At 43.7% G+C, this 25,379-nt stretch overlaps 1 protein-coding gene across 2 annotated transcripts in view; it reads right to left on the reverse strand.

Moving 5' to 3' along the window:
* Nucleotides 1-25,379, reverse strand: part of Adgre1 (adhesion G protein-coupled receptor E1) — an 82,405-nt gene that overhangs the window by 30,351 nt on the left and 26,675 nt on the right. For both annotated transcript variants that reach the window (XM_048427469.3, XM_085692338.2), the window contains 7 exons: nt 24,191-24,340; nt 21,327-21,467; nt 21,095-21,241; nt 17,027-17,115; nt 13,466-13,549; nt 7,745-7,922; nt 3,683-3,802 (listed from right to left, as the gene is read on the reverse strand). In XM_048427469.3, the coding sequence (XP_048283426.3) occupies nt 3,683-3,802; nt 7,745-7,922; nt 13,466-13,549; nt 17,027-17,115; nt 21,095-21,241; nt 21,327-21,467; nt 24,191-24,340 (909 nt within the window). The remainder of the gene's footprint in view (nt 1-3,682; nt 3,803-7,744; nt 7,923-13,465; nt 13,550-17,026; nt 17,116-21,094; nt 21,242-21,326; nt 21,468-24,190; nt 24,341-25,379) is intronic.

Here is a 25,379-nt window from a genome sequence, read left to right on the forward strand (position 1 = left end):
AGGAAATGAACCCCATCCACACTCCTCATTCATCCCCGATATAAACAGGGAAGCTTGTGAAACCAAGAGACTTCATGTACAAAGGAGAGTAGTTTCCAAGAAGGGAAGGGAGCAGACCTCATGATTTTTCTTAAATTTTAAAGGGTGCTTAAGTTTAGCTTTGCCTCATCTGTAAGTCTTGTGACAGGACTGGGAACTCAGCAATTGAGAGTTGTTCAAGTGTGTGAAGTCTCCTGCTCACTACCTAGTGCCATACAAAAATAAATTATTTGAAAATTATGTCATTGATCAATGTAGCTTAGAAGCCACAAGATAACATAGACAGTCATTGTAAAGACACCTGGGACTGGAAAGATGTCTCATCAGAGGACAGTGTTTGTCACCAAGCCTGAAGACCTAAGTTCCATAAATTCCCCCACACGGTGAAGAAGAGAACTGAACTGACTCCCAAAAGTTGTCTCCAACTGCCGTTTTTGTGCCTTGGTATGTTCATATACATATGTACTGTCACAGGTGGGTGGGTGGATGGACAGACGGATGGACAGGTGAACGGGTGGATGTATGGATGGATGGATGCATGGATGGATGGATGCATGCATGGATGGATGGATGGGTGGGTGGGTGGGTGGGTGGGTGGATGGGTGGATGCATGAATGGATGCATGGATGGATGCATGGATGGATGGATGCATGCATGGATGGATGGATGGGTGGATGGGTGGATGGGTGGAAGGAAAATATGTCTAAAAGGTTCTCTCTCTCTCCCTCTGCCTCTCTCTGTCTAATTTAATCTACTTACTGTTGTGTTAATAAATTCACTATTCTCTAGAAATTTGTCAGAGCAGGTATTCAAGTAGTTAGTCACATTGAATTCATAGTCAAGAGCAAAGAGAGAGTGCACATCTTAGCCTGCTTGCTCTCTGAATTGCTCAGCTTGCTTCTCTGTTCTTCCACAGTACATGGATTGGTGCCACCCACTACTGGGTCTTCCCAACCAACTAATGTAAGACCGACCCCCCACAGACATGGGCACAGGCCATCCCGACATAGTCAGTCCCTCATTAACTCTTCCCAGATGATACTAGGCTGTGAGAAGTGAGTAGTTAAAACTAGAAAGCACGGGTTTTAAGTCAAAGAAGCAAGACTTGGAGGAAGGGATGAGAAAAGGAGAGGAAAGAAAGACAGGGGAGAGAGAGATATTCCAACCCATAGAATCCAGCTTGTACTGCCCAAGCATACGGCCATCTGCTAGGTCCTGGGCACTTTACCCAGGGCCCCATCCTGAAGCAAACTAATGTTCCTTCCCCAGCTGCTAATAGTTCCTCACCTGGAGGTCTCTACCCATATTGAAATTTTTGACATGAAACAATAAGTTCTTAAATATGTAAAGCCAGGCATAGTGGCACATGCCTTTGATCTCAGCACTTAGGAGGCAGAGGCAGGAGGATCTCCTTGAGTTTGAGATCAACCTGGTCTATATAGGTAGTTCTAGGACAGCTACACTGTCCCTACTTCCATAAAAAAAAACCCACAAAATCTGCTATTGACAGGTTCACAAACTACACCCTCTAGTTCTGCAGAAACAGCCTAGATCTGGACAGGGGAAAGGAGATTCATATAGGCTCCCAGACTGACATCAACCACACACTTGGGAAAGAAACCAAGATGCTCATGGGTGAAGAACCTGAAGCTACATTTCACATGGGAAAGGACATCCCCAAGACAAGGCTGTCCCATTAACCACTCTTCCTGTTAGTATTTGTACTTCTGTTTGCATTTTATTTCATCCCCTTATCTTTGAATGCTTTTGTTACAGTGTGAGTCCACTGCTCACGGTGGGAGTAGGCCATGAGGTATATGTGAAGGTCGGAGACTAGCATGTGGAAGTCAGCTCTCTCTTCTGTAGGTCCTGGGGACTGAACTCAGGTGGTCAGGCTTGGTGACATGTGCCCCCATCCAATAGCTCCCTAATTCTGGATTTGTAGATTTTTTTCTATCTCTTTAATCTCTTCTCTAATTTTTATTCTTTTATTCAGATGTGTGCATTTTTCAACAGAAGTTGCTGTGTTTATCCCATGGTGTGAAAGTGTCTGCAGTAGGAAAGAGAAGCCAAAAGTTGGGAGGCTCACCCAAGAGAACAGAGCTGTGTTGGAAAGTCCAGTTTCATGCCTCAACTTCCCTAGTGAGTCCCTGCCTGATGTGAGTGTTCACTTTGGTGATGTCATTTCTAGGTGTTGTTATTTGTTCTATGATTTGAAAGGACCCTGCTCTGCCTGGAATATTCTTGATTGAGAAACGCAGTTGGTTGCCTAAGTGGTGTGTCCCCAGTTAATTTCTGCTGAGTCTTTAGAGAACCAATCTGATGTTTGCTGTCTGTCCATTCATCTATCTATCTGTCTGTCTGTCTGTCTGTCTCTGCCTATCTTCTATTTATTCATTCCTTTGCCCTGTTCCTGAATGTACAAATACCAATCTAGTAATACATAAAAGATGGAAAAACTCAAGGCTAATCCAAAAATTACCAATTCCACAACAGAGGACAGTGAGGGTGAAGTGGGTGAAATCTCAAACAAACAATGCAAAAAAATGAGAGCATCAATGCTCAACTGTAAGCAGGATATCGGTATTACCTCCCTTTCCTCCAAGTTCAGGACTCTGCCTGGCAGAGCGGGCAAGGAGATTATAGGAGTCAGAGAGAACGAACATCCACAGAAGCCAGCGTTTTCCAGACATGACAGAGATGATGCACATAAACTCTCCCAGGAGCTATGGCTGCATACATAATCCAAGCCAGACTGAAATCCATCATGGATGTGGAGAGAGTCATGGAGTCCCACCCCTAGCTGAGGAACTGTTTGTGGTTGATGGCTACTGGAGGGTCATTGTCTTCATGAATGCATACCCTGAGAAGCTACAAATCTTCACAGATGAACCTACACCCTTGGACTTACAGGAAGCATGAAGTAAACTTGTTGGGTTTAAAAAAACGTACAGTTAAGAAAGGGAAATTGTGGGAGGCAGGGAAGGGATTGGAAAGGAGAAAATGATGGCTGGATTTTATCAAAATACATTGTATGTATACACAAAATTCTCAACAAAAAAAAGATAATTGGAAGGGAGAAGAGAGGCAGGAAGGGGAGCAGAGAAAAATGCAGAGCTCAGTAAAAATCAATTAAAATTTTAAAAAATTAAATTTAAAACAGTATTTAACAAAAATCAAAGAGGACACAGATAAACTCAATGAATCCAAACAGGATACAAGTAAACAGCTGGATACAGTAAGAAAGGCAGACTGATCACAAAAGACACAGTCAATAGGAAGAAACACTGGCAGCATCACAACGATGTGATAGGAAAGAGGAGCCCAATGAATCAAATTTTAGAACGCAGTGGAAAGCCTCACAGTAGAATGATCCAGATAGAGGGCTCACCACAGATCAAGAGATCAAGAGTCCCACATGGCTGGCGGCCATACTCTACTGGGTGGTGACAGCACCATGTTCCATGTCATGCCCTTGATGTTCGACATGCCTGCCATGTAGAACACTCTGAGTGCATAGTGCTATCCACGCCTCTCCTCTCATCCCTTCTCCACCACCCATATCTGCCTTGCAAGACTATAGATGATTTGTAGGGCAGGTGGACTGACTGCTCCACTACCTTGGTGCTCAGGACGACTGTACCTGTGGATTCGGATTCCTCGATGATGGAACAGTCAACCTTCATCTCGTCACCTCTGGCTTTCAAGTTAAAGGAGGCATTCTCATCATTGCATTCTTCATTGATAACTTTGCTTTCGATGTCTAAAAGGAAAATGGGGTGTTTTTCTTAAGACAGGAAGAAAGTATATCTATCTTGAATTTGATTTCTGTCCAGCGAAGATGCACAGGCACTGGTGGCTTCAGGGATGAGGATCGCTTGCTGCTCTTTCAGGGGACCCAGGCTCAGTCCCCAAACCACCTGCACCTCCAGGGAATCCAGTGCCTTCTTCTGGCCTCCACAGGGACCTGCGCTCACACGTACATACCCACAAATAGACATGGCCAAGACACATAATTTAAAATAACAAAAAGTAGATCTTTTTTAAAAATATGCAAATATAGAGTTGAAAGCAAAAGAAACAATGAAAAACCAGCTCATTGAAGGGAAACTCTTGAGTCCTGAAGGATGACGGAAAGTGTTACGTTTGGAGGACAATTCACCGCAGCTGTGATTTGGGCTTTGAGTCGGTTCGCTTATGAAGCACACCGCAAGCAGACAGAAATGATAAAACAACGAGCAGAAGAAGCAGTAGAGACCAGATCGGATACTTCCACACCAGCAGGTCTCAGAACTAAACAGCCAGTCGCAGTCCTGAATAGCAAAGGGTGCCATGGGGGACATCTTCTCCTGGGTGAGAGTGTCCCCTGGCCATCCCCACCACAGACATCTTTCTATCACTGACTGAACAGTGATTGATTCTTCTGCCTTGGAAGGTGCCTGAGAATGCTACATCCCACCCCAGCCATATTCAAGACACTATAGCAGTAACTCTTTCTGTTCTAAAGGCATAGTGTTTCTACTTGGGCTAATTTTTTTTCTTTTTTTTAATTCTCAGTTTCCCTTCTCACAGAATTGGGGGACCATCCTGGACAAAGCGTGCTGGAGGGCACCCAAACATGTTTGAGTCTGAAAGGGATCTCATGCCACCTCTACAGCTGGCTCAGTAAGCTTAAACAGCACAGAACAATTCATTCATGTGTATTATGCAGGCCTTAAAACAAAGTAGTGAGAAGCCTCGCTGTAATGTCAGAAGGGGCTTTTCCCATCTGGGACCATAGCTCAGTAGGCCAAGTGCTCACCTCACAAGCATGGAAACTTGAGTTCCATTCCCAAATAAGAGACATTCAGGGATGGTGGTACACACTTGCAAAAAAGCACTAGGGCTTATTGGCCATCTTAAGCCATACAGTGAGTTTTAGGGCAGGGAGAGACCCTGCTTCAAAGAAACATATGAACAGCGCCTAGCATGTCTTCTGGCCTCCACTTGCATGCACATATACACATTCACACCTGCACACACACGAAGACAAAGAGAGGGGAGCACTCACATCATAAGGGGATGCATCAGAGAGCAATAGAGTTGAAGTCAGCTTCAATAATTTGATTGTAGAATTTCCCCCTAAGAATACTGACATTGAATGAATTCCCCATTTGTGACACCAGTGGTAAGTGGTAGAAACCATAGGCTGTGAGCCTGGGACAAAGTTAGGTCATTACTGGCATCCCTTTAAAGAACTATTGCTACTGTGCTCACTCTGCCTCTCCCACTCTTTCCCATAACCATGAAGTGAGACGCCTCTTCAATCCACACTCTTCCACAGACCCAGACCAACCATGGTTGAAACTTCTGAAAACATGTGCCATAATCAAACCTTCCCGTTTTAAAAGTTGATGTGTCTCAGGAATTTGTTGCAGTAACAGAAAGCTGACTGGCACACCAATAGCATCAAAAGTCAGTACCAATGCCAGAGTGAGTTCAACACCATCCCTACCCACAAATCCTGCAGTGCTGCCCCAACATCTCACGTCAACAAAATTTTCAGTACTTTCTCCCTCTTTTTCTATGAGTCTTTCTCCTACAAAGCCACCACTGCCCACTCTACTTCAGTCACACTGGCCTCTTTACTGCTCCTTAAAGCTTCAGCTATTGAAGCTATTTTGGAAATCAGTCATTTTGAAAGTATGGTGGTGTGGGTCTTTAATCTCAGCATGCAGGAGGCTGAAGCATGCAGCTCTCGATGAATTGGAGGCCAGTCAAGGGTACAGAGTGAGTTGAATAAATTGGACATCCTGAATGTACAATTGTTCATTGTTGTGTAGTGAGTGACATTTCATTTATATTTTAATGAATAAATCTTGCCTGAGGATCAGAGAGTGAAAGAGCCCCACTGGTCAGCCTTACAGACCAGGCAGTGGAAACACACACCTTTAATCCCAGTAGCCACATTAGTTGTTGTAGAAACTGGTGGTACATGCCTTTAATTCCAGTGGTGCACACCTTTAATCCCAGCCCTAGACAGGATTGCAAAATGAGAAGAAACAGCTCTCAGTCTCAGTCTTATTCTGAGATTCCTGAAGGCAGGATCGCCGTTTCAGAGTGAGACAGAAGTAAGGGCCAGTGGCTGGCTACTTTGCTTTTTCTATCTTCAGATTGAACCCCAATTTCTCCCTCTGAGTTTTTATTAATCATGCCTTATTTGGTGCTCAATGTGGGGCACAGATTTCTGAAAAAAGCTGTTTGCCTGAGGCTTTTTAGCCACCTGCCCAGGAATTTTTAGCCACCTCTAGGAATTGAAACCAAACCTAGCCACCTGAGTTCAAAAGAATCACTAGCACCCCCAGCTCCTCCACACCCCACCTTCCTCCTGTCCCTGAAATCCATCCTGTGTTAATAATGTGACAGATTTCTGAGATAACGAGTTTAAAGCAAGAAACACTGGGTGAGATGGCTCAGTGGTTAAGAGCACTGACTGCTCCCCCAGAGGACCCGGGTTCAATTCCCAGCACCCACATGGCAGCTCACAACTGTCTGTAGCTCCAGTTCAAGAGAATCTGACATCGTTATACCAATGTGCATGAAATAAAGTTAAATAAAGTTTAAAAAAAAACACTGGCTTCAGAGGGTTTGAGCCATTGTGGCAATCAGGAGTCAAGGGGAAAGATAGAGAAAGCCCATGCCTGCAAACGGCCCTTCCTTCTCCTGCTTGACCCAATGGGCACCATCAGCTGCTATACGGCCCCACCCTCGCTCCAAGGGGGCCTTCCCCATCCACTGCCTTCCCACAAACCAAGACACCTCGAAGTGCCCTAGAAGATACATCAAGAAAATGCTTTACCAGTCACCATTTGCCAGCACACTGCCCTGCTCATAGTCCCTGATTGCACTACATAAAAAGTATCTTAGTTCTCCTTAATTTCCTCAGTCTATGGGATTTTTTTCTTGATAACATTTTAGCTATATCACATATATCAGATGTCTAAATTCCTAAAAATGCTACCTACATTCTTATGCCTGGATCAGAGCAGTAATTAAAAAAGAATTTCCGATATCCATGGGACTGATCAACACAAGAACAGCTAACTGGAGTGAGAAGTGCATACAAAGACCAGTGGCACCCAATATCCCCACGTGGTCAGCAACCAAGCATGTATCAGTCAGGGAAGGATGAGCCATGGTGCGGTAACAAAGAGCCCCCAAGTCTTCCAGGATTAAAAGTAACACATATTTCTTGATAATTCTTTGGGTCCTTCATAAATTGATTTGCACCCTGTCCTTCATTGCCTTAACTCTAAGACAGGAGAAGGTGGAACGGCTGTGGTGCAAAGAGGCTCAGTCACTGAGGAAAGGAAAAGAATATTCTAAAAGGGTGACTTGACATAGTCACAAATTCCTTCCTAATGCCACATCGAGAAGTACAATCCACCATCATCTTGGCAGGGAAAACTGGAAATAGCTAAACAAGAAAGTGATTGTCACATTTTAAATCATATAATAGACATCCCACAAATGTGCGTTGAATGAATTAAGGACACAACGCTTGGTGTCCTCTCTAATCCTGACCAAGTGATTGATAAATTGTCAATGTCACTAACATATGGACCTGCTTTGCTGTGCGTTAGAGGTTTGGCATGTTTGTGAAAGTCATGAGAATCCAACTATGTTGTCCCTGAACATCAGCCTGGCCCCCGAGTCTATGCAGTACCTAGGTTTTCTGTGCGAATGGTCTGGCTGACGTTTCCGGAGGGTGTCAGGAGTGTGGCCAACATGGCACTTTCCACAGTCTCCAGCACGACGGTGCCCAGGGCTGATGTCTCCTCCCTGCTGATCTCAGTCCACATGGGTACTTGCTTCAGCACAAGGGAAATGCTCATAGCTGCACTCTGCAAAGAAACATTTGCTAATGTTTTCACCCCTCCCAGTCCTCCTTTTCGTCCTCCCCCCTCCTCCTTCTGTCCCTCTTCCTCCTGCTCTTCTCCCTGCACCTTCCCCTCCTTCTCCTGCTCCTCCTCCTCCCCGGGTTCCTCCTCTTCTTGCTCCTCCCATACCTCTTTTTCTTCTCCTCCTCCCTCCCTTCCTTCTTCCCAACTCCTCCCCTTCCTGATCCTCCTCCTCCTCTTTCTCTCCCTGTTCCTTCCCTGCTCAGTCCCATCCTTCTTCTACTCCGCTCCCTTCCTCACTTCTCCTCCATCTTCTCCTTCTCCTTCTCCTGTTCCTCCTCCTCCTCCCCCCACCTTCTGTAGTTAGAAAAATAAACTATGCCATCTTTAGCACTAGGAGAGAAGGTTGAGTATAGGGCAGAAGGAAAAGCTACTGAGTATGGTATTCTAGTTCTGAAATCACAGGATTCAGAAGACTGGGGCTACTGTACTATAGAGATTTGCATTGGTGTGGATCTTGGTCTATTAATACAATTTTTAGGTCAATTTTATTATATGTATATTTCTGCTCTTGATTGAGGTATTGTGTTTGTGCAGCTCATTTAAAAATGTGATGTAAGGGGGGCTGGAGAGATGGCTCAGCGGTTAAGAGCATTGCCTGCTCTTCCAAAGGTCCTGAGTTCAAGTTCAATTTCCAGCAACCACATGGTGGCTCACAACCATCTGCAATGAGGTCTGGTGCCCTCTTCTGGCCTTCAGGCATTCACACAGACAGAATATTATATACATAATAAATAAATGAATGAATAAATAAATAAATAAAAAGAAATCTTTTTTTAAAAAAATGTAATGTAAGCCAGGCAGTGGTGGCACATGCCTTTAATCCCAGCACTTGGGAGACAGAGGCAGGCTGATCTCTGTGAGTTCGAGGCCAGCCTGGTCTACCAGAGCTAATTCCAGGACAGGATCCAAAGCTATAGAGAAACCCTGTCTTGAAAATAAAAACAAAAATGTAATATATAATTAAGAACTATGTTAAAGAACGTGAGCAAGGAAGGCGGGATCAGAGGGAACCTCCATCCGACGATGGATGGAGATAGAGACAGAGACCCACATTGGAGCACTGGACTGAGCCCCCAAGGTCCAAATGAGGAGCAGAAGGAGGGAGAACATGAACAAGGAAGTCAGGACCGCGAGGGGTGCGTTCACCCACTGATACATGGGGACTGATCTAATGAGAGCTCACCAAGACCAGCTGGACTGGGACTGAACGAGCATGTGATCAAACCGGATTCTCTGAATGTGGCTGACATGGGGGCTGACTGAGAAGCCATTGACAATGGCACTGGGTCTTGTTTTGTCTGCATGTACTGGCTTTTTGGGATCCTAGTCTGTTTGGATGCTAACCTTCCTAGACCTGGAGGGAGCAGGGAGGAACTTGAACTTCCCACAGGGCAGGAAACCCTGACTGCTCTTAGGACTGGAGAGGGAGGAGAAGAGGGAGTGGGGGGAAGTGGGAGGGTATTGGGAAGAGGGGAGGAAGTGGAAATTTTTATAAATAAATAAATAAGTAAATTTTAAAAAAAGAACTATGTTAATAGACAATCATCTATAATAGTCAAGCTTTGTAGTCATGTTAGGTAGGTTTTCTAGATATATAGAGATATGTTTCAGTTAGATAGATAATCTTCAAACCTTCCAAAGACCTATGGAAATTGTTTTAAGAACTTAGGACTTTTCATGACAGTGAGATACATCTGCTCCTGGCAGCACCAATTACTTCAAGAGGAAAATGGGCATCAAAGAGGCTCCTCAAGGAGTTTGGGCAAGAAACGGCTCTGACTGGATTGCTCGATGTTATGCTGTATAAACTGGACTTGCAGGACCCACAGAAAAATGAGTGCTGAACTTGCCTAAAGGTGAAATAGTCCTTTGGGGTTCCTGCTTCATGAAAGAGGCTGCTAGACATTCTGCAGGACACAGAAGAAAGTGACTGACAAACTGTGACTATAGGTTGAACTGTATTTGAAATTTCCTGCTTCATGGAAAAGTCTGCTGGATACTATGGGCCTGTAGGCTGAAGTGGAATGTTCCAACATTACAGAAGAACTTTGGGTGACTGTCCAGGCAGCAAGATGTCTCTGTCAATTCTAGAGTTTTGGAAGTTGCTTACAATGCACTTCATATTTACTTAGGTAAAATTATGTCTTTCTGGAGTCTTGGTGGAGTTGAAGAATAGATAGTTATAGTTTTCGTCAGTTAAGATAAAAGATAAAGTAGATATAAATATTGTAACTGTAATTCTTGCTTGATACCTGCTTTGTTATATGTAATTTTACTATGTGGAAGTTAAAACTTTCCTTTTTATTTAGACAGAAAATGGGAGGTGATTTGGGATTCCCCTCTGTAAGCTGTAAATACCATTGGTTAATAAAGAATGTCTTGGGCCTGTGATAGGGCAGAATAGAGGTGGGTAGGGAAACCTGAACTGAATGCTGGGAGGAAGAAGGCAAAGTCAGTCAGAAGCCATGTAGCCCCACCAGAGACAGACACTGAATGGAACCTTGCTGGTAAGCCACAGCCATGTGGCGATACACAGATTAATAGAAATGGGTTAAATTTAGATGTAAGAGCTAGACAGTAAGAAGCTAGAGGTAATAGGCCAAACAGTGATTTAATTAACACAGTTTCTGTGTGGTTATTTTGGGGCTAAGAAGCCAGGAACAAACAAGCAGCCTCTTATAATATTAGTGGATACTGGGTTACATAGCCATTAAAGGCTATTTTGAGTGACAGAGAGACCCTGTCTCATAAACAAAAAGAGCCAAAAGTGACATCTGCTCAGTTCTATTTGTAGATTTCAGGGGCCCCATTAGCAATATTTAAGCCTTTGCAGACACAGCAAGCTGGTGCCTGAGCCAGCTTATACTCCATATGCTGTTTGACCTAGAAACTTCTTCTATGGATTAATCTCTCCAGACACACTTGAAAATTTTGCAAAAACCTCCCTCGGTGATAATCATTTAAATTGTTTTCTGAAATATTAAGTTCTCAAGAAGTTGCTTAACAGTTTGAACATGGAATTCAGTCACATAATTCCTGACAGAACCGCTAGGGAAGAATGTTGTGTGAAGCCACGGGTGTGAACCAGCAATATGGCACCTGCATGCACTAAGGAGAGACATATGAACTAACATTCATGTCCTATCTAGGGAGTCATAGGAACAACAGCAAATTTAAAATGTACTTCAGAGACTCCTATCTGGCTGGAGCGCTGAAAACAATTGAATGATGACCACTCAGCCCTAGACAGGACATGTATGTCATATCTCTATCCCAACACCCAGGGAGCATTCAGATGAGGAGACAGAAAGAACAGAAGAGCTGGAATATGGGGGAGAGCTTCATGAAATGTTGCTGCCAGATACAACATCACCATGGCAACGACAGTAACAGTGGACACCTGCGGAAGACCTGACCACAGAAGAAAAGAAATACATGAATAAAATCAGCTTTTAAATCCTGCATTTTACTTTAGAGATCCAGAACCAAACACTGAATTTTTGTTCAGTATACTAAACTTCTTGGTTAGTGCTCGACAGACAATTCGACCATGTGTGTCTGTGTGCGTGTATGCACGCATGAGTGTGTGCACATGCATACGTGCACATGTGCATTCTCACATGTGTGTACACTGAGAAGATAAAACAGTTGCTGTACTACTTTTTTGTTAACTTATCACAAGATAGAGCCATCTGGGAAGAGGAACTTCAACTGAGAAAATGTCTTCATCAAACTGTCCGCAGGCAAGTCAGTAGAGCGTGTTCTTGATTGATGATTAATGCAGGAAGGGTCCAGACTACTGTGCTATCTCTGGACTGGTGATCCTGGGTTCTTTAAGAAAGCATCCTCTATCTATTTTTCATGAACATTTAATTTGAATTATCTAGCATGCATAGTCTCTCACATTAAGAAGTTTTTTATTAAAATTTTTCTAAAAAACAGACAGATTGTTGGAACAACTGATAATTTTTATAGAAATCTTATATTCCATTTCTAGGGACTCTTAATAAAATGATTTGTGTCTTGAAAAAAAAAGAAAGTAGGCCGAACAAGTCATGAGGAGCAAGTCAGTAAACAGCATACTCCATGGCCTGTGTATCAACCCCCACCTCCATGTTCCTGACTTGAGTTCCCACCTGACATACTACAAACTGTAAGTTGAAATAAACTCTTTGATTTTGATATGGGGCCCACACTCACTGTCCTCCTGACTCAGCTTCCCATCTGAAGCCCTACAATCATGCTCCAGTACACAAAGTTTCCATGCCTCACACATGGAGCACTACAGCCACACTAGAGTACACAGAATTTCCAAGCCTTCCATGTGAAGCACTACAGTCACACTAGAGTACACAGAGTTTCCACGCCTCCTGTGTGGAGCACTACAGTCACACTGGAGTACACAAACTTTCCACATCTCCTATGGGGAACACTACAGTCACACTGGAGTACACAGACTTTCCACATCTCCTGTGTGGAACACTACAGTTACACTGGAGTACACAGTTTCCACAGCTCCCACGTGGAGCACTACAGCCACACTAAAGTACACAGAGTCTCCACGTGGGAGGTGTGGAGCACTACAGCCACACTAGAGGACACAGAGTTTCCACTCCTCCCATGTGGAGCACTACAGTCACACATGAGTAAAGCTAGCAGGGAGCCAGGTGGCAGGAAGCAACCTGTTGCTCCTTCTACACAGTCTGATTGGTTGGAGTGAAAGCCTCCATTATATTGAATGACAGTGATGGGACATTCAAGGAAGCCCCTAATTCAAGGAAGCCCCTAATTCAAGGAAGCCCCTAATTCAAGGAAGCCGCTAAACCCTAGTTGGTAAAAATTATAACTGTAACTTGGTAATAAATGTAAATTTTATGTTTATAAACCCCACTTTGACCCTTTCTTGGGGCTGTCAGGAGAAACAAGACCCCCTGAGTCCTTGTCCTGAAGCCCTGATTCATCAGTGACCCAATTATGTGTGATTTATTAATGTCTTTGGAACCCATAGATGCTATCCCTCTCCTTCCTCATGGCATATAATGGGCTAGGTGGAACAGTTTATACATGTGAAATTGTGGCTTACATGTATGAAATTGCTGAAGAATAAACAAAATATATTCTATTTTGAAAAATAATATAATGTCAAAATAAAGAATAAAGAAAGTGACATGTTTTGAAATCAGAGAGTGAAGAGATGGGTCCAAGACAGGAAGGGGTGGGGATAAAAAAAAAATGACACACAGTCCTGAAAATGTCAGGACAAGACCCATTATATTCTATGCTGAAGATAAGAACCTAAAAAGTGAAGATATGCTGAGATGCTGAAGACAATATCTGAGGTTAATACCTGGCCTTCACACACATGTGCGCACACACACAAACACACACCACACACACACACATACATTCATGCAGACATGCATGCACTCACTCAGAGTGGTGGGAAGAGACAGACAGACAGATGAAGAAGGTGCTGCCATTACCTGTAGGGACACTGGGGCGCTTTTGTTTTCGCATGTGTTATCCAGGATGCTGAAGGTGGCATTCACAAGTGTACAGAAGGAGGCCTGTGTCCCAGGAGAAAGAGCACATATGAGTACCAGCCTGTTCGTTGTGAATCACAAAGTCTACAAATTGAGCGATAAAGTCCAATATATGAGTCCTCCAAATTCCTGAGTCTCAGTCCTGGGAGAAATAAACATCATCCCATCAAGTTCTCATTTTAGAGAAGTTGAGAAGGTTGGTGGATAACAGACCCATTTGCTCAGGAGAATTTTGGCACACTCTGCCCCGCAGGGAGATCACAATTTACAAGGGCCTAGTAATCACAAGAGGTTAAGGCTTCAGCTATAAACAAAGCGCAAGAAGAAAGAAGTGCTAAATTGCCCTGATTTGATTGGCGCACACTGTATACCCATGTTGAAACGCCCGATTTGATTGGTGCACACTGTATACCCATGTTGAAACGCCCGATTTGATTGGTGCACACTGTATACCCATGTTGAAACGCCCAATTTGATTGGTGCACACGGTATACCCATGTTGAAACGCTCAATTTGATTGGTGCACACGCTATACCCATGTTGAAACAGCCCCAATACACTCATTGGTATTTCATAACCAATGAGAGTTATTTCATTTCTGATGCTCAGATAAAATCCCTTGACAAAATCAATTTGGGAAAGAAAGGGTGTGCTTCAGTTTACAGTACTAGGGTACTGTCCGTCTTTGTGGCAACTCAAGGTAGGAACCTGAACTGGCTCATCACTGCCACAGACAGTAACATGGAGTGATGTGTACACGCCTGCTCACTCGCTTGCCTCTGCTCAGCTCTATTTCCCACTCTTACACAGGACCCCTGCCTAGGAAATGGCGCTGCCCACTGTGGACTCGGCCTTCCCATATCAATGAACTTGATTAAGACAATCCCCCATAGACATACCCACAGGACAACACAATATAGACAGTCCCTCACTGAGACTCTCTTCCCAGGTTGAGTCAAATTAGCCATTAAAATTAATCATTAAGGTTGAGGGGGTGGTGCATACCCCTAGTCCTAGCACTTGAGAGGTCAAAGCAGGCAGATCTCTGTGAGTTTAAGGTCAGCCTAGTCTTCATATCAAATTCCAGGCAATCCAGAGCCACATAGTGAGGTCTTCTCTCAAAAACAAACAAAACCAAAAGTACCTAGTCATCACCCATGTAAATAAAAAAAAAAATGTATGACCGGGCAGCCTGTTCCCCAAAAAATGCAAATGCCCAAGAGCTACATGGGAAAAAGTTCTATTCTTGGCCATAAATGAAAATACATATAAAAACAAAATTAAGATTCCATCTCATCTGAATCAGAAGGATACCCTCAAAAAAGACAATGGCAGCATTAAGTGGACTCGGTGGGTTTACAAAGAGCACATGAATCTGGGAGGGAATGTGGTGGGATTAGAAGAGAAGAAGTGAGCAGATTTGATCAATGCATGTGTGTGAAATTCTCAGTCGGTAAGATGGTACAGCAAAATGACACCCAATGCTAGTGGGGGTTGTGGGGGATATCCTCTGTGTACTGCTGGTGGGAATGTGGATAGAAGAGGGTGTTGTAGTGGAACTCAGTGTGCAGGCTCTCAGAGGATAAAAACTCATCATGGGACATGGCCTAAGGATGCACCTCAAGGAATCGTCTTGGCTACAGGAAATGTCTAGAATATAAAGATTTGTGCAGAGAAAGGTAATTAGTGTTCCTGGGGCCTCCAGAAGGTATGGCAGCTCCTGTGAATGGGTGTGGAAATTCCACTGGGAATGATGAAGATCCAGAACAAGCTACTAATGATATTTTCATGACAATGTAAATCTACTGCAAACCACTGAACTGCACACTTTTAGATGGTGGTGTAATGGCCAATCTCAATGTGATGGAAGACACACTTTGGGTATGCCTGTAGGGGATTCCTTCTCTCTCTCTCTCTCTCTCTCTCTCTCTCTCTCTCTCTCTCTCTCTCTTTAAATTTACTGTTTTTGTGTATGTTTTGATCACCTGTGAGGCTGCCTGGTATGTGCGGAGGACAGAGAGAGTGTAAATTTACTATTTTATGTGAATGGATGTTTTGATTACCTGTGTGGCTGTCAGGTTTCTGCGGAGGATATAGAGAGTGTAAATTGCCCGAGAACTGGAGTTTTAAATGGTTGTAAGCCACCCTGTGGGTGCTTGGATTTAAACCTGGGTCCTTTGGAAGAGCAGGCAGCTTTAATAATTTCTAAGCAATCTCTCAAACCTCCTGTGAAATGATATCTTAATTAGGTTATTTGGGGTGAGAAAACCTGCCTGCTGCACGTGGTACCATTCTCTTGGCTAGAATTCTACACTGATGTATGAAGGAGAGAGTGAGCTGAGCACTAACATTAATTGCTCTCTGCTTCCTGGCTTCACATGCAATGTGACCAGCTGCCTCAAAATCTTGCTACCAAGCCCTCCTCACCATGATGGACTGTATCTTCACACTGTGAGATAAGACAGGCCCTCCTCACCACAATAGGCTGTATTCTCACAGTGTGAGCCAAGACAGACTCTCCTCACCACGATTGACTGTATCCTCACAGTGTGAGCCAAGAAAGACCCTTCTCACCACAATTAACTATATCCTCACACTGTGAGCCAAGACAGGTTGCTTTTGTCACAGTATCTTATCACGGCAATAAAACAAGTATCCAAGATAAGCAGGTTACTTATTGTATGTATTCTACCACAGCAAACCACAAAAACAGTGTGTCAAGGCATGTGCAGATTCCAGAGATAATGTGTACACTCACATTAATGTTGACAATTTCTGAAGGTAGATATGAAATCTTTTACTGATCACAGTAAGTTTTAATAAGTCAGGTTCTCCACTCACAACCCACTTTTGCCTGAGAAGTGTTTGCACGACTCCAGGATGTATGTATGTATGTATGTATGTATGTATGCACATGTACATAAAGTAAACCTTTGCTGATAATAAATCATGAAATTTATCCCAAAACAATTACTTGGGCTTAGGAAACAACTGTAATGCTCCCCATGGGAGATGTGGAAAGTCTGTGTACTGGAGCATGATTGTAGTGCTTCACATGGGAGGTGTGGAAACTCTGTGTACTCTAGTGTGACTGTAGTGCTCCACACAGGAGGCGTGGAAACTCTGTGTACTCTAGTGTGACTGTAGTGCTCCACAAGACCAAGCCAGTCAAAACTCTGGGCACAGACTGTGGAGGTGCTCTCCAGCCTCCCATGAAGATCTCTTGGCCATGATAGCTACTAGGAAAAGGAGAATCATTCTTTCTTGGAGGTGTGGCATCTGGTGGTGTCCCATGCTCCTGTGGATGCCCCACACCCATGCATCTATGGGCACCAGTGGCTGAATATAGTGGGTAATCAAAGAAAAACAGGACATGAAGTTAGAAGAGATCCGGGTTGAGAGAGATTGGACATTAGGGAAAAGTTGGGATGATTATTATCATATTAGATTGTATACATGCATGAAATTCTCAAGAATACAGAAAAATGTTATAAAACTTACATAGTCAAGATCCCTGGCTTTCCCTGCTTGGCACTGCTGTATCTGCTCACTGTTAGGTATCAAGTCTTCCTTACACTTGAAAGGAATCCCTGAAAGAAAGAAAAAACCCACAGCAAACAGTAAGGTATGACTACAAGTCAAAACTGATTCTGTGACTTATACGCATAACATCCAACCTTACCATAACACATCGCAGGGACTAGAACCAAACTGCAGTTAAACAGCAAGTTAAGAAGCTCCAAGGACGTGGCACAGGCTTAAAGGGAGCAAGACAGGACATGATGCAGAGTATGATGCCCAACGCCATAGTGACCATTCGTGTCAACTATCATCTCAACAGAGCCCAGGAGAACTCGGGAGGTCAGCCTCTGGGCACACCTGTGGCAGGCCATCTGAATTAGATTAACTGGTGCTGGAAGACTCATCCTAACTGTGGGCAGGACCACTCCTTGGACAAGAGAGCCTGGACTGCACAGAACGGGAAAATCAAGCAGCAACAGCACACATAGCTCTCTGTTCCTGACTGTGGATGTGATGTGACCAGCTGCCTCAACTTCCCCACCATAATGGATTACACATGGAACCAACACCAGAATAAATTCTTTCTCCCTTGAGCTGCTATTGTCAAGTTAGCAATAACTTAGCTAACGTTTCACACAACGTTAGCACAAGTTTCACAGTGACAAGAAACTAAGATACCATTGATGTAAAATTCCAAGGCTGTTGTGATCTGGGGCCAGTCAGGACCATAGACCATAAATTATTTCTTGGACCAGAGGGGAGGCATAGGAATAATTGAGGTACAACTCACATGCCTTTATCGGGAGGGAGTTTTTAGGGATCCCTCATGAAAGCCTGAGTTCACATCCTGCACATCCTGAAATATTGTAACATGAGGGCCGGCTTGTTGGGGTTTCTGTCCCACCCGGTACCCCACAGCCGGCAATTCCCAAAGAAAATAACACAGAGTCTACATTAGGTTATAAACTGATTGGCCCTTATCTTAACCCATTATTCTGATCTATGTTAGCCATATGGCTTGGTACCTTTTTCAGCTGGGCAGGTTACATGTTGCCTCTTCGGTGCTTTGGGCAGGAATGGCTGAGGGAGCTTTCTCCTCCCTAGCCTTATCCTATTCTCATTGCCCCACCTCTACTTCCTGTCTGGTTGACCCGCCTATAATTCCTGCCTGGCCAATCAGCATTTTATTAAAATATGATTGACAGAATACAGACAATTCTCCCACACCAAAATATCACCGCATTTATTCTCCAAACAGGTTTTATACCAAAACATAAATTGAGGGTAAAATTTATTAGCATTTTGTTTCCTAAGTAGTGGGACTTAGGTCACATCTGCAACTATGACGGTTCTGTCACTTAGACTAAATTAACATTGGTGTGGGAGAATTGTCTGTATTCTGTCAATTATATTTTAAATAAACGCTGGTTGGTTGACAGCCAGGCAGGAAGTATAGGCAGGAAAACCAGACAGGAAGTAGAGGTAGGGCAATGAGAACAGGAGTATTCTGGGAAGAAGAAAGCTCTTTCCCCAGTCCTGTCCAGACCACTGAAGAAGCAGGATGTGACCTGCCCCACTGAAAAAGGTACTGAGCCATGTGGCTAACATATACAAGAATAATGGGTTAATGTAAGCTACAAGAGCTAATAAGAAGCCTGAGCTAATGGGCAATCAGTTTATCATTAATATAGAATCTCTGTGTGATTTGGGGGGGCTAAACAGCTGCGGGAACTGGGCAGGACAGAAACCCTAACAAGCAGGCTCTCATGTTACATAACACCTCTTTCCCCAGGCGATCTCTCATAATTACAAAGAAGGAGCAGAGTGACATTAACATATCCTGACCCTTTGTTTAGAATGGCGTTAATCTGTCTAAAATGGCTAGGTGATCACCTTCTGTGTGGCAAGTGCAGACTGTGGCCTAAAAGTCTAGCCACCATGCAATATAAAAATATGGGCCTGTATAATATGGCCCTACACAAGACAAACAAAGGTAAACAAGCTGGTGCATGCCTGAAGGCAGAATGATTTTTTTTCAAGATGAGGAATAGAATCAAGAAGAGATATCAGCCTAGCTGTCTATCAACAGATGAGTGGATAAATGTGATGGAGAGAGAGATAGAGAGATAGAGAGAAGGATGGATGGATAGATAGATGATAGATAGATAGATAGATAGATAGATAGATAGATAGATAGATAGATAGATGAATAGATAGATAGATAGATAGATAGATGAATAGATAGATAGATAGATAGATAGACAGACAGACATAGATATAGATATTATAGCAGAATATTGTTCATCCATATGAAATTTCTAAGAAAATGAATGGAACTGGAAAATATTATATTGTGGTAACAGAGATTTATAAAAAACCAATACTACATATTGTCACTCATATACAGATCCTGATTTCTACAGGGTAAATATATTTAAGTGGATGTAAGCGTGTGGAGAAAGTGGAAGTCGGAAGGGGCTTTAATGAATAGACTGTAAAGAGTAACAAAAAGTATGAGATGTGAGAGGAGAGGGGAAGATGAAGAGGAGCAGGAGGAAAGTGGGGAGAAGAAGAGGAGGGGAAAGGGAGAAGAAGAAGGAGAGGAAAAGAAAATAGTAGATGAGAGAGAAGAAGGGGAGGGGAAAAGGAAAAGGGAAGGAGAGAGGGGAAAGGGAGGAAGTGAGGAAGAAGAGGAAGGAGAACAAAGAATGGAGGAAAATCTGCATCTGAATGATGCTCTTCTCACTGTTGTCTCAGAACAAACATAGTATTTACATTGTGTTAGGCACCATAAATAAAAAATGAATAGTGGGAAAGAAGAGGTATAAGAATAACTCCTTCTAGATGGTTCTTTGTGAGGAGGAGACAGAAAAAATGAAATAGGGAAGGCGCATACAGAAGACAGAATGGGGCACTGATGATGTGCTCAGCCCTATGGTGGGAAGGACCTTAAATAAATCTGTGTTGTCATTGTGCTTCATTGCAGCCTTAATTCAGGCAACATACATTCTATTTCAGATTTTAGTGTGTGTGTGGTGGTGTACATGTGTATGAAGATTTGCATGCATGTATATCATGTATGCCTGTGCATCTGGAAGTCAGAAGGTAGCACTGGGTGTCTTCATCAATCACTCTCCACCATCATGGACTCCAACACTCTGGAACCCTAAGCTTCTAAAGTTGCCTTGGCCATGGTACTTCATCATGGCAACAGAAAAGTAACTAATACACAGGGGCACATCCTTGGAGAAAATCGGCCCTCCCTGGGCAGTTAGCAATTGCCCCCCACGACAGTAGGCTCATGAGCTCCTCCCCAACCTGTGTTCATGCTCAGTATTGTGATCTGGCCAAAAACCTTTTACTATCCATTACTTAAAATTTTTGAAGCTTTTAAGCCGGGCGGTTGTGGCACATGCCTTTAATTCCAGCACTTGGAAGGCAGAGGCAGGCAGATCTCTGTAAGTTTGAAGCCAGCCTGGTCTACAAGAACTAGTTCCAGGACAGGCTCCAAAGCTACAGAGAAACACAGTCATGGAAAAAAAAATAACCTTTTATTGTTCTTGAGAGTAAAAAATGAAATGCTTACATAAGACACCAATGTCCCAGGGAGCCTGAACTCTTCCCATGGTTTCTGTTTACATCTAAAGCTTCTGTGAACCCCAGGATCTTTGTGCATACTGTAACCTGGGACAATATGATCTTCAGTCTTTCAGCTTTATATTTTAAACTACATGTGATCGTGAACACCTGCGATTCCAGCAATAGGTAGATGGAGGCCAGCCTTGAATGGGGTTCAAGGCAAGCAGTGAGTTTGAGGCTAACCTGAACTACATGAAACACTGTCTCAAAAAAGAAAGTGTACTTGATCCAAAATCCACTCACTAACTTACTCCTGATTGTACCAATGAATCCATTAAGGAGTAAATAGGAGGAATATACTACACAGGTGAGACAAAAGTAGGCAGAGAACCCAGTTAATAGAAAAGAAAAAAGTTTTACAAGTAAAGCAAAGACACAGCTACACTTGCTGATGCACTAAAACATTACTTTTGCAACTGAAGTTGCTGTATGCCTGGGATCCTTCTGGATCTGGCCGGAAGTTGGGAAGGCAGCTGCAGATGTAGGAGCCTGGGACATTGGTGCAGGCAGAATTTTGTCCACATGGGGATGGATCTTGGATACATTCATCAATATCTGCAATAAAAAGCAAATATATAAAGAAATTCATAAAATGAGGAGAAGGGCACATCCTAGGCCATCTGGGCAATCCTCTGCTCACCTTCACATGCCACTTTGGGGTCTGTGAAAGTCGCTTGTCCACTGCTTGATGCAAAGCCAGGATGGCAAGTGCAGAAGTAGCTCCCAGGAGTATTCGTGCATGATGAGTTGGGAGGGCACATGGTGTCACACTCATCGATATCTGTACAGTGGGGAATGAGTAGAGGGGAGAGCAATGCCTCGGTGGATAAAGAATTTGCAGAGCAAGCATAAGGAGCTCAGTTTGACCCCAGCAGCCGGTGTCCCTGATTTCACTTCTATTTCCCATTAGAAAATACCCTGGCAAAAAGCAGTTTCGGGAAGAAAGGGTGTATTTTAGCTCATGACTCCAGCTTGCAGCCATTGTTGTGGGGAAGTCAAGGAAAGAACTTGAAGTGGCCTGTGTGGAGGCCCTAAGAGGGCAAAGGTCAGAGAGTTTGGGACTTATTTTTAGTTCATTCGAGATTATTGTGCCTCTAACTCAAACAAAGGTCCCAACCAGTTGTAAATCAGAGCTCTCCTCTCCGAAGGCTACTGTAAACAGGTGTAGCGAGTTGCCAGGCCTTGTGCCTACAGAGTGTTAGGTCTAGGACAGGAGTCATGAATGTACCCCCACAACTTTCAATTTGTATGTTAATGTAGTCCTTTTGTTCTACTCCTATAGGGGTGTGTTAATCAGTTGGGAATTAAACACGAACAAATTTTCAGTACTCACTGAAATTCCCTCCCGATACTATGTTATGTGTTTCTGTGTTTTATTATTTTTGTTCACATTTTTGTATTCTTTACTATATTTCTAATTTCCCACGCCTCCACTCTGGAAGAAAGGTATTTTGTCGAGGCTGGCCCCCAACAGGCCTGTCACATCCATAGCCAAAAGCAGAGAGATAGAATGTGTGATGCTGTATTTTACCACATGCAATTCAGAGCCCCCAGCCTAGGGAAGAGTGCTGGGGCTGGGTCTTGCCACGTCAATTAATATGCAGTCAAAACAATCGCCCGTAGACATGCCCATAGATCCACATGATTTAGACAATCCTTCGTTGGGACTCTTTTCCCAGATGGTTCTAGCTTGTGGCAAGTTAACAAAGCTCATCATCTAGCACCTGACAACAGAGAGCCCGGACTCAGCGGAAGACTCTCAAACAAGCAAGGTGCATGGACCATGAAGAATGGCACCTGAGGTTCAACTCTGGCCTACTTGTGCATATATTCATGTACTACATGAACACACATGTGTACAAGCATACACATGAACACACACATAGAGACGCACACACCAAAAAAAAAAAAAAAAGAGGAACAAGAAAAAGAGAATGAAGCTGAGTTGGCCAATGGCCTAGCTGTTTATTTAGCATTAGCTAAAATAAATCCTTCCCAAAACTGTTTTTCTCATTTGTCACATGGACAGAAGTGGTCTTATCTGTTCACAGTTCTCTTTGGTCTTGCTAGGGATCCTGAATGGCTTCGTGGGAATCAATAAGGCCAAGTTAATTTAACTCTATGGTCTCTTCACCTCTTTCTACTTCTATCGTATTAATAATATCATCATCTAGAAAAGGCCAACAAGTCATGAGAAATATAATATTGTAAGTTAATAAAAACAAGCATTTCCCTCACAAAGACTGGCAGATGTACACTGAGCTCAAATGTATGGTCGGTACACCAAAGACGGCTGCCTTCCACCCCTCTACTTCCTCAACACACGTGGCTCCATGTCCTAGTGTTTTTTCAAGTTACTTTAATAAAGTACCCTGAAAAAATCAACTTATGGGAGAAAGTACTATCAAGTTTATCATTTCATGACTGCAGGAAAATCAAAGCAGGGACTTGAACTAGTCAGTCTCACATCCACAGTGAAGAGCGAACGGAGCTGAGGGCATTAATGCTCACTGCTCAGCTCACTCCCATGTAGTCAGGACCTACAGTGAATGGCACCATCCACGATGGGAGCATCACCTCACATCAGTTAACGTAGTCATGACAATCCTCCACAGATGTGCTGCTCTAGTTAGCATTAACCACCAACTTGACCAGTTGAGAAATACCTAAAAGGAAATTCTCATTCATTGTCTTCATCACGTTGGTCTGTAGACATATCTGTGAGGAACTGGCTTTGCTGTCTTAATTGATGGAAGCAAGTCCACTGTGAGTGGCGCTATCCCCGGGCAAGTGGTCCCCAACTGTAGAAAGCTATCTAAGCATGAACCTGTGGGTAAAGCTGAAAGTGACCTAGCAAACAGCATTCTTCCACGGTTCCTGTTCCAGATTCCTGACATGAGTTCCTGCCCTGATTTTCCTCAGTGATAAACTGTGACCTAGAAGTATAAATCAAATAAACCCTTACCTCCCTGAGCTGCTTTGAGCATGGTGTTGTCATGGCAGCAGAATGAAACTAGAATGCATACCCACAGATCAACCTGACCTAGACTCCTCCTCATCAAGACTCTTCCAAGACAATTCTAGATTGTGTCCAGATGACAACCAAAATTAACCAAATGGCATATAGAGTTTTTCCCCTTTGGATTCTAGTTTGGTTCCTGACTGTAACGACAGGGTAAGATATTAGTGGTATTCTGAGATCTACAAGTTCAGACTCTCAAATACCTGGCATGTTCTGCATTCTTCCTCTTGGAATCACACTTTTTTTCAAAACAGGAGGAAGCTCGAGTGTCACTGTGGAAACTGGTGTCTCAGTAGAGTGCCCAGCCAGAGACTAATTATTGAGACCTATCAGCTACTATAGACACAGGCCCTCGGGGCACTAAATGAAACAGAAAAACTAGTTCACTGTTAGCAAGAACAAATGCCCATTTTTATAAGTCACTATATTTGGGGTTCATTTAATACCCATTGATGATTCCTCCACATGGCTAAGGAGATTACCTGTACAGGTAATATCTGCTGGACGAACAGGGACCTGGGAAACTGACCAAGAGAATCCAGTTGGGCAGGAGCAAGTGTAGGAGCCCAGGGTATTGATGCAGATCAAGGTGGGGCCACAAAGAGTTGAGTTCCTGGAGCATTCATCCACATCTAAACAGAAAGGCAAGTAATGAGAAACGGTGACATCTGAGCCAGGAAATTATTAGCATGTAAAACTCTGGCTGGGACTAAATGCATTATACATTATGATATGGCCACGAGCCTGTGGAGGCCAGGGGATGGAATGTGGTGGCTTGGGAATAAATGATCCCCAGAGGCTCAGGCATCTGGACACTTGGTCCCCAGCTGATGGTGCTGTTTGGAGAGGTTCAGGAACTGAAGCCTTGCTGGAGGAAGTATGCCACTGAGGGGGAGGCTTTGAGAGTACATAACTTCACCTTATTTCCAATTCACTCTCTCTGCTTGATGTTTGTGGGTGAACTGCTATCTCTCAGCTTCATGCGCCTATTGCCACACCCCCCACCCCTGGACACGCCTCCCACCCTCTTCCCATGCCTTCCCACCATGATGACCTCATCCCTCTGGAGACATAAGCCCAAATTAACTCTCTCTTTCTTTAAGGTACCTTTGTTAAGGCTGTATTTTTTTCACAGCAACAGAAAAATAATTAATAGACTGTGGGGTTGTGCGGACCTGAAGCCGTGACCATCTGGATGTGGCAATACATGTCTAATTCCAGCAGCACTCCTGCAGCATGGTCAGAGACAAGAGACTCCGCAGGAGTCCTCAGGCCAGGTATTCTGCAGTGAACTGCAAAGAGACCCTGTCTCCAACAATGTGGGAGGCAATGCCTGATACCAGAAATAATCCTCTGACCTCCACACACATGCCATGGCATGCACACATTCATACTCAAACATGTGGACATGTGTTGCATCCAACACTGTGAGGTCCTGAAAACCTGGTTGAGGCAGTAAGGGAATGAAGAAAGAATAGGCACATAGACTGTATAGAAAGGCCAAGGTCAGGTAGGCTCCCTCTGACAGAGTGGTACTAACTCATAAACACAGTACAGAAAGGCCGAGGTCGGGTGGGCTGTGCTCCCTCTGAGGGAGTGGTACTAGCTCATAAACGCATACACACAGAAGCCAAAGTCAGGTGGACTGCGATCCCTCTGACAGTGATCCAG

This window comes from Myodes glareolus, chromosome 8, assembly GCF_982192425.1.
Source record: "Myodes glareolus chromosome 8, mMyoGla1.1, whole genome shotgun sequence".
In the NCBI taxonomy this organism is placed as follows: domain Eukaryota; kingdom Metazoa; phylum Chordata; class Mammalia; order Rodentia; family Cricetidae; genus Myodes; species Myodes glareolus.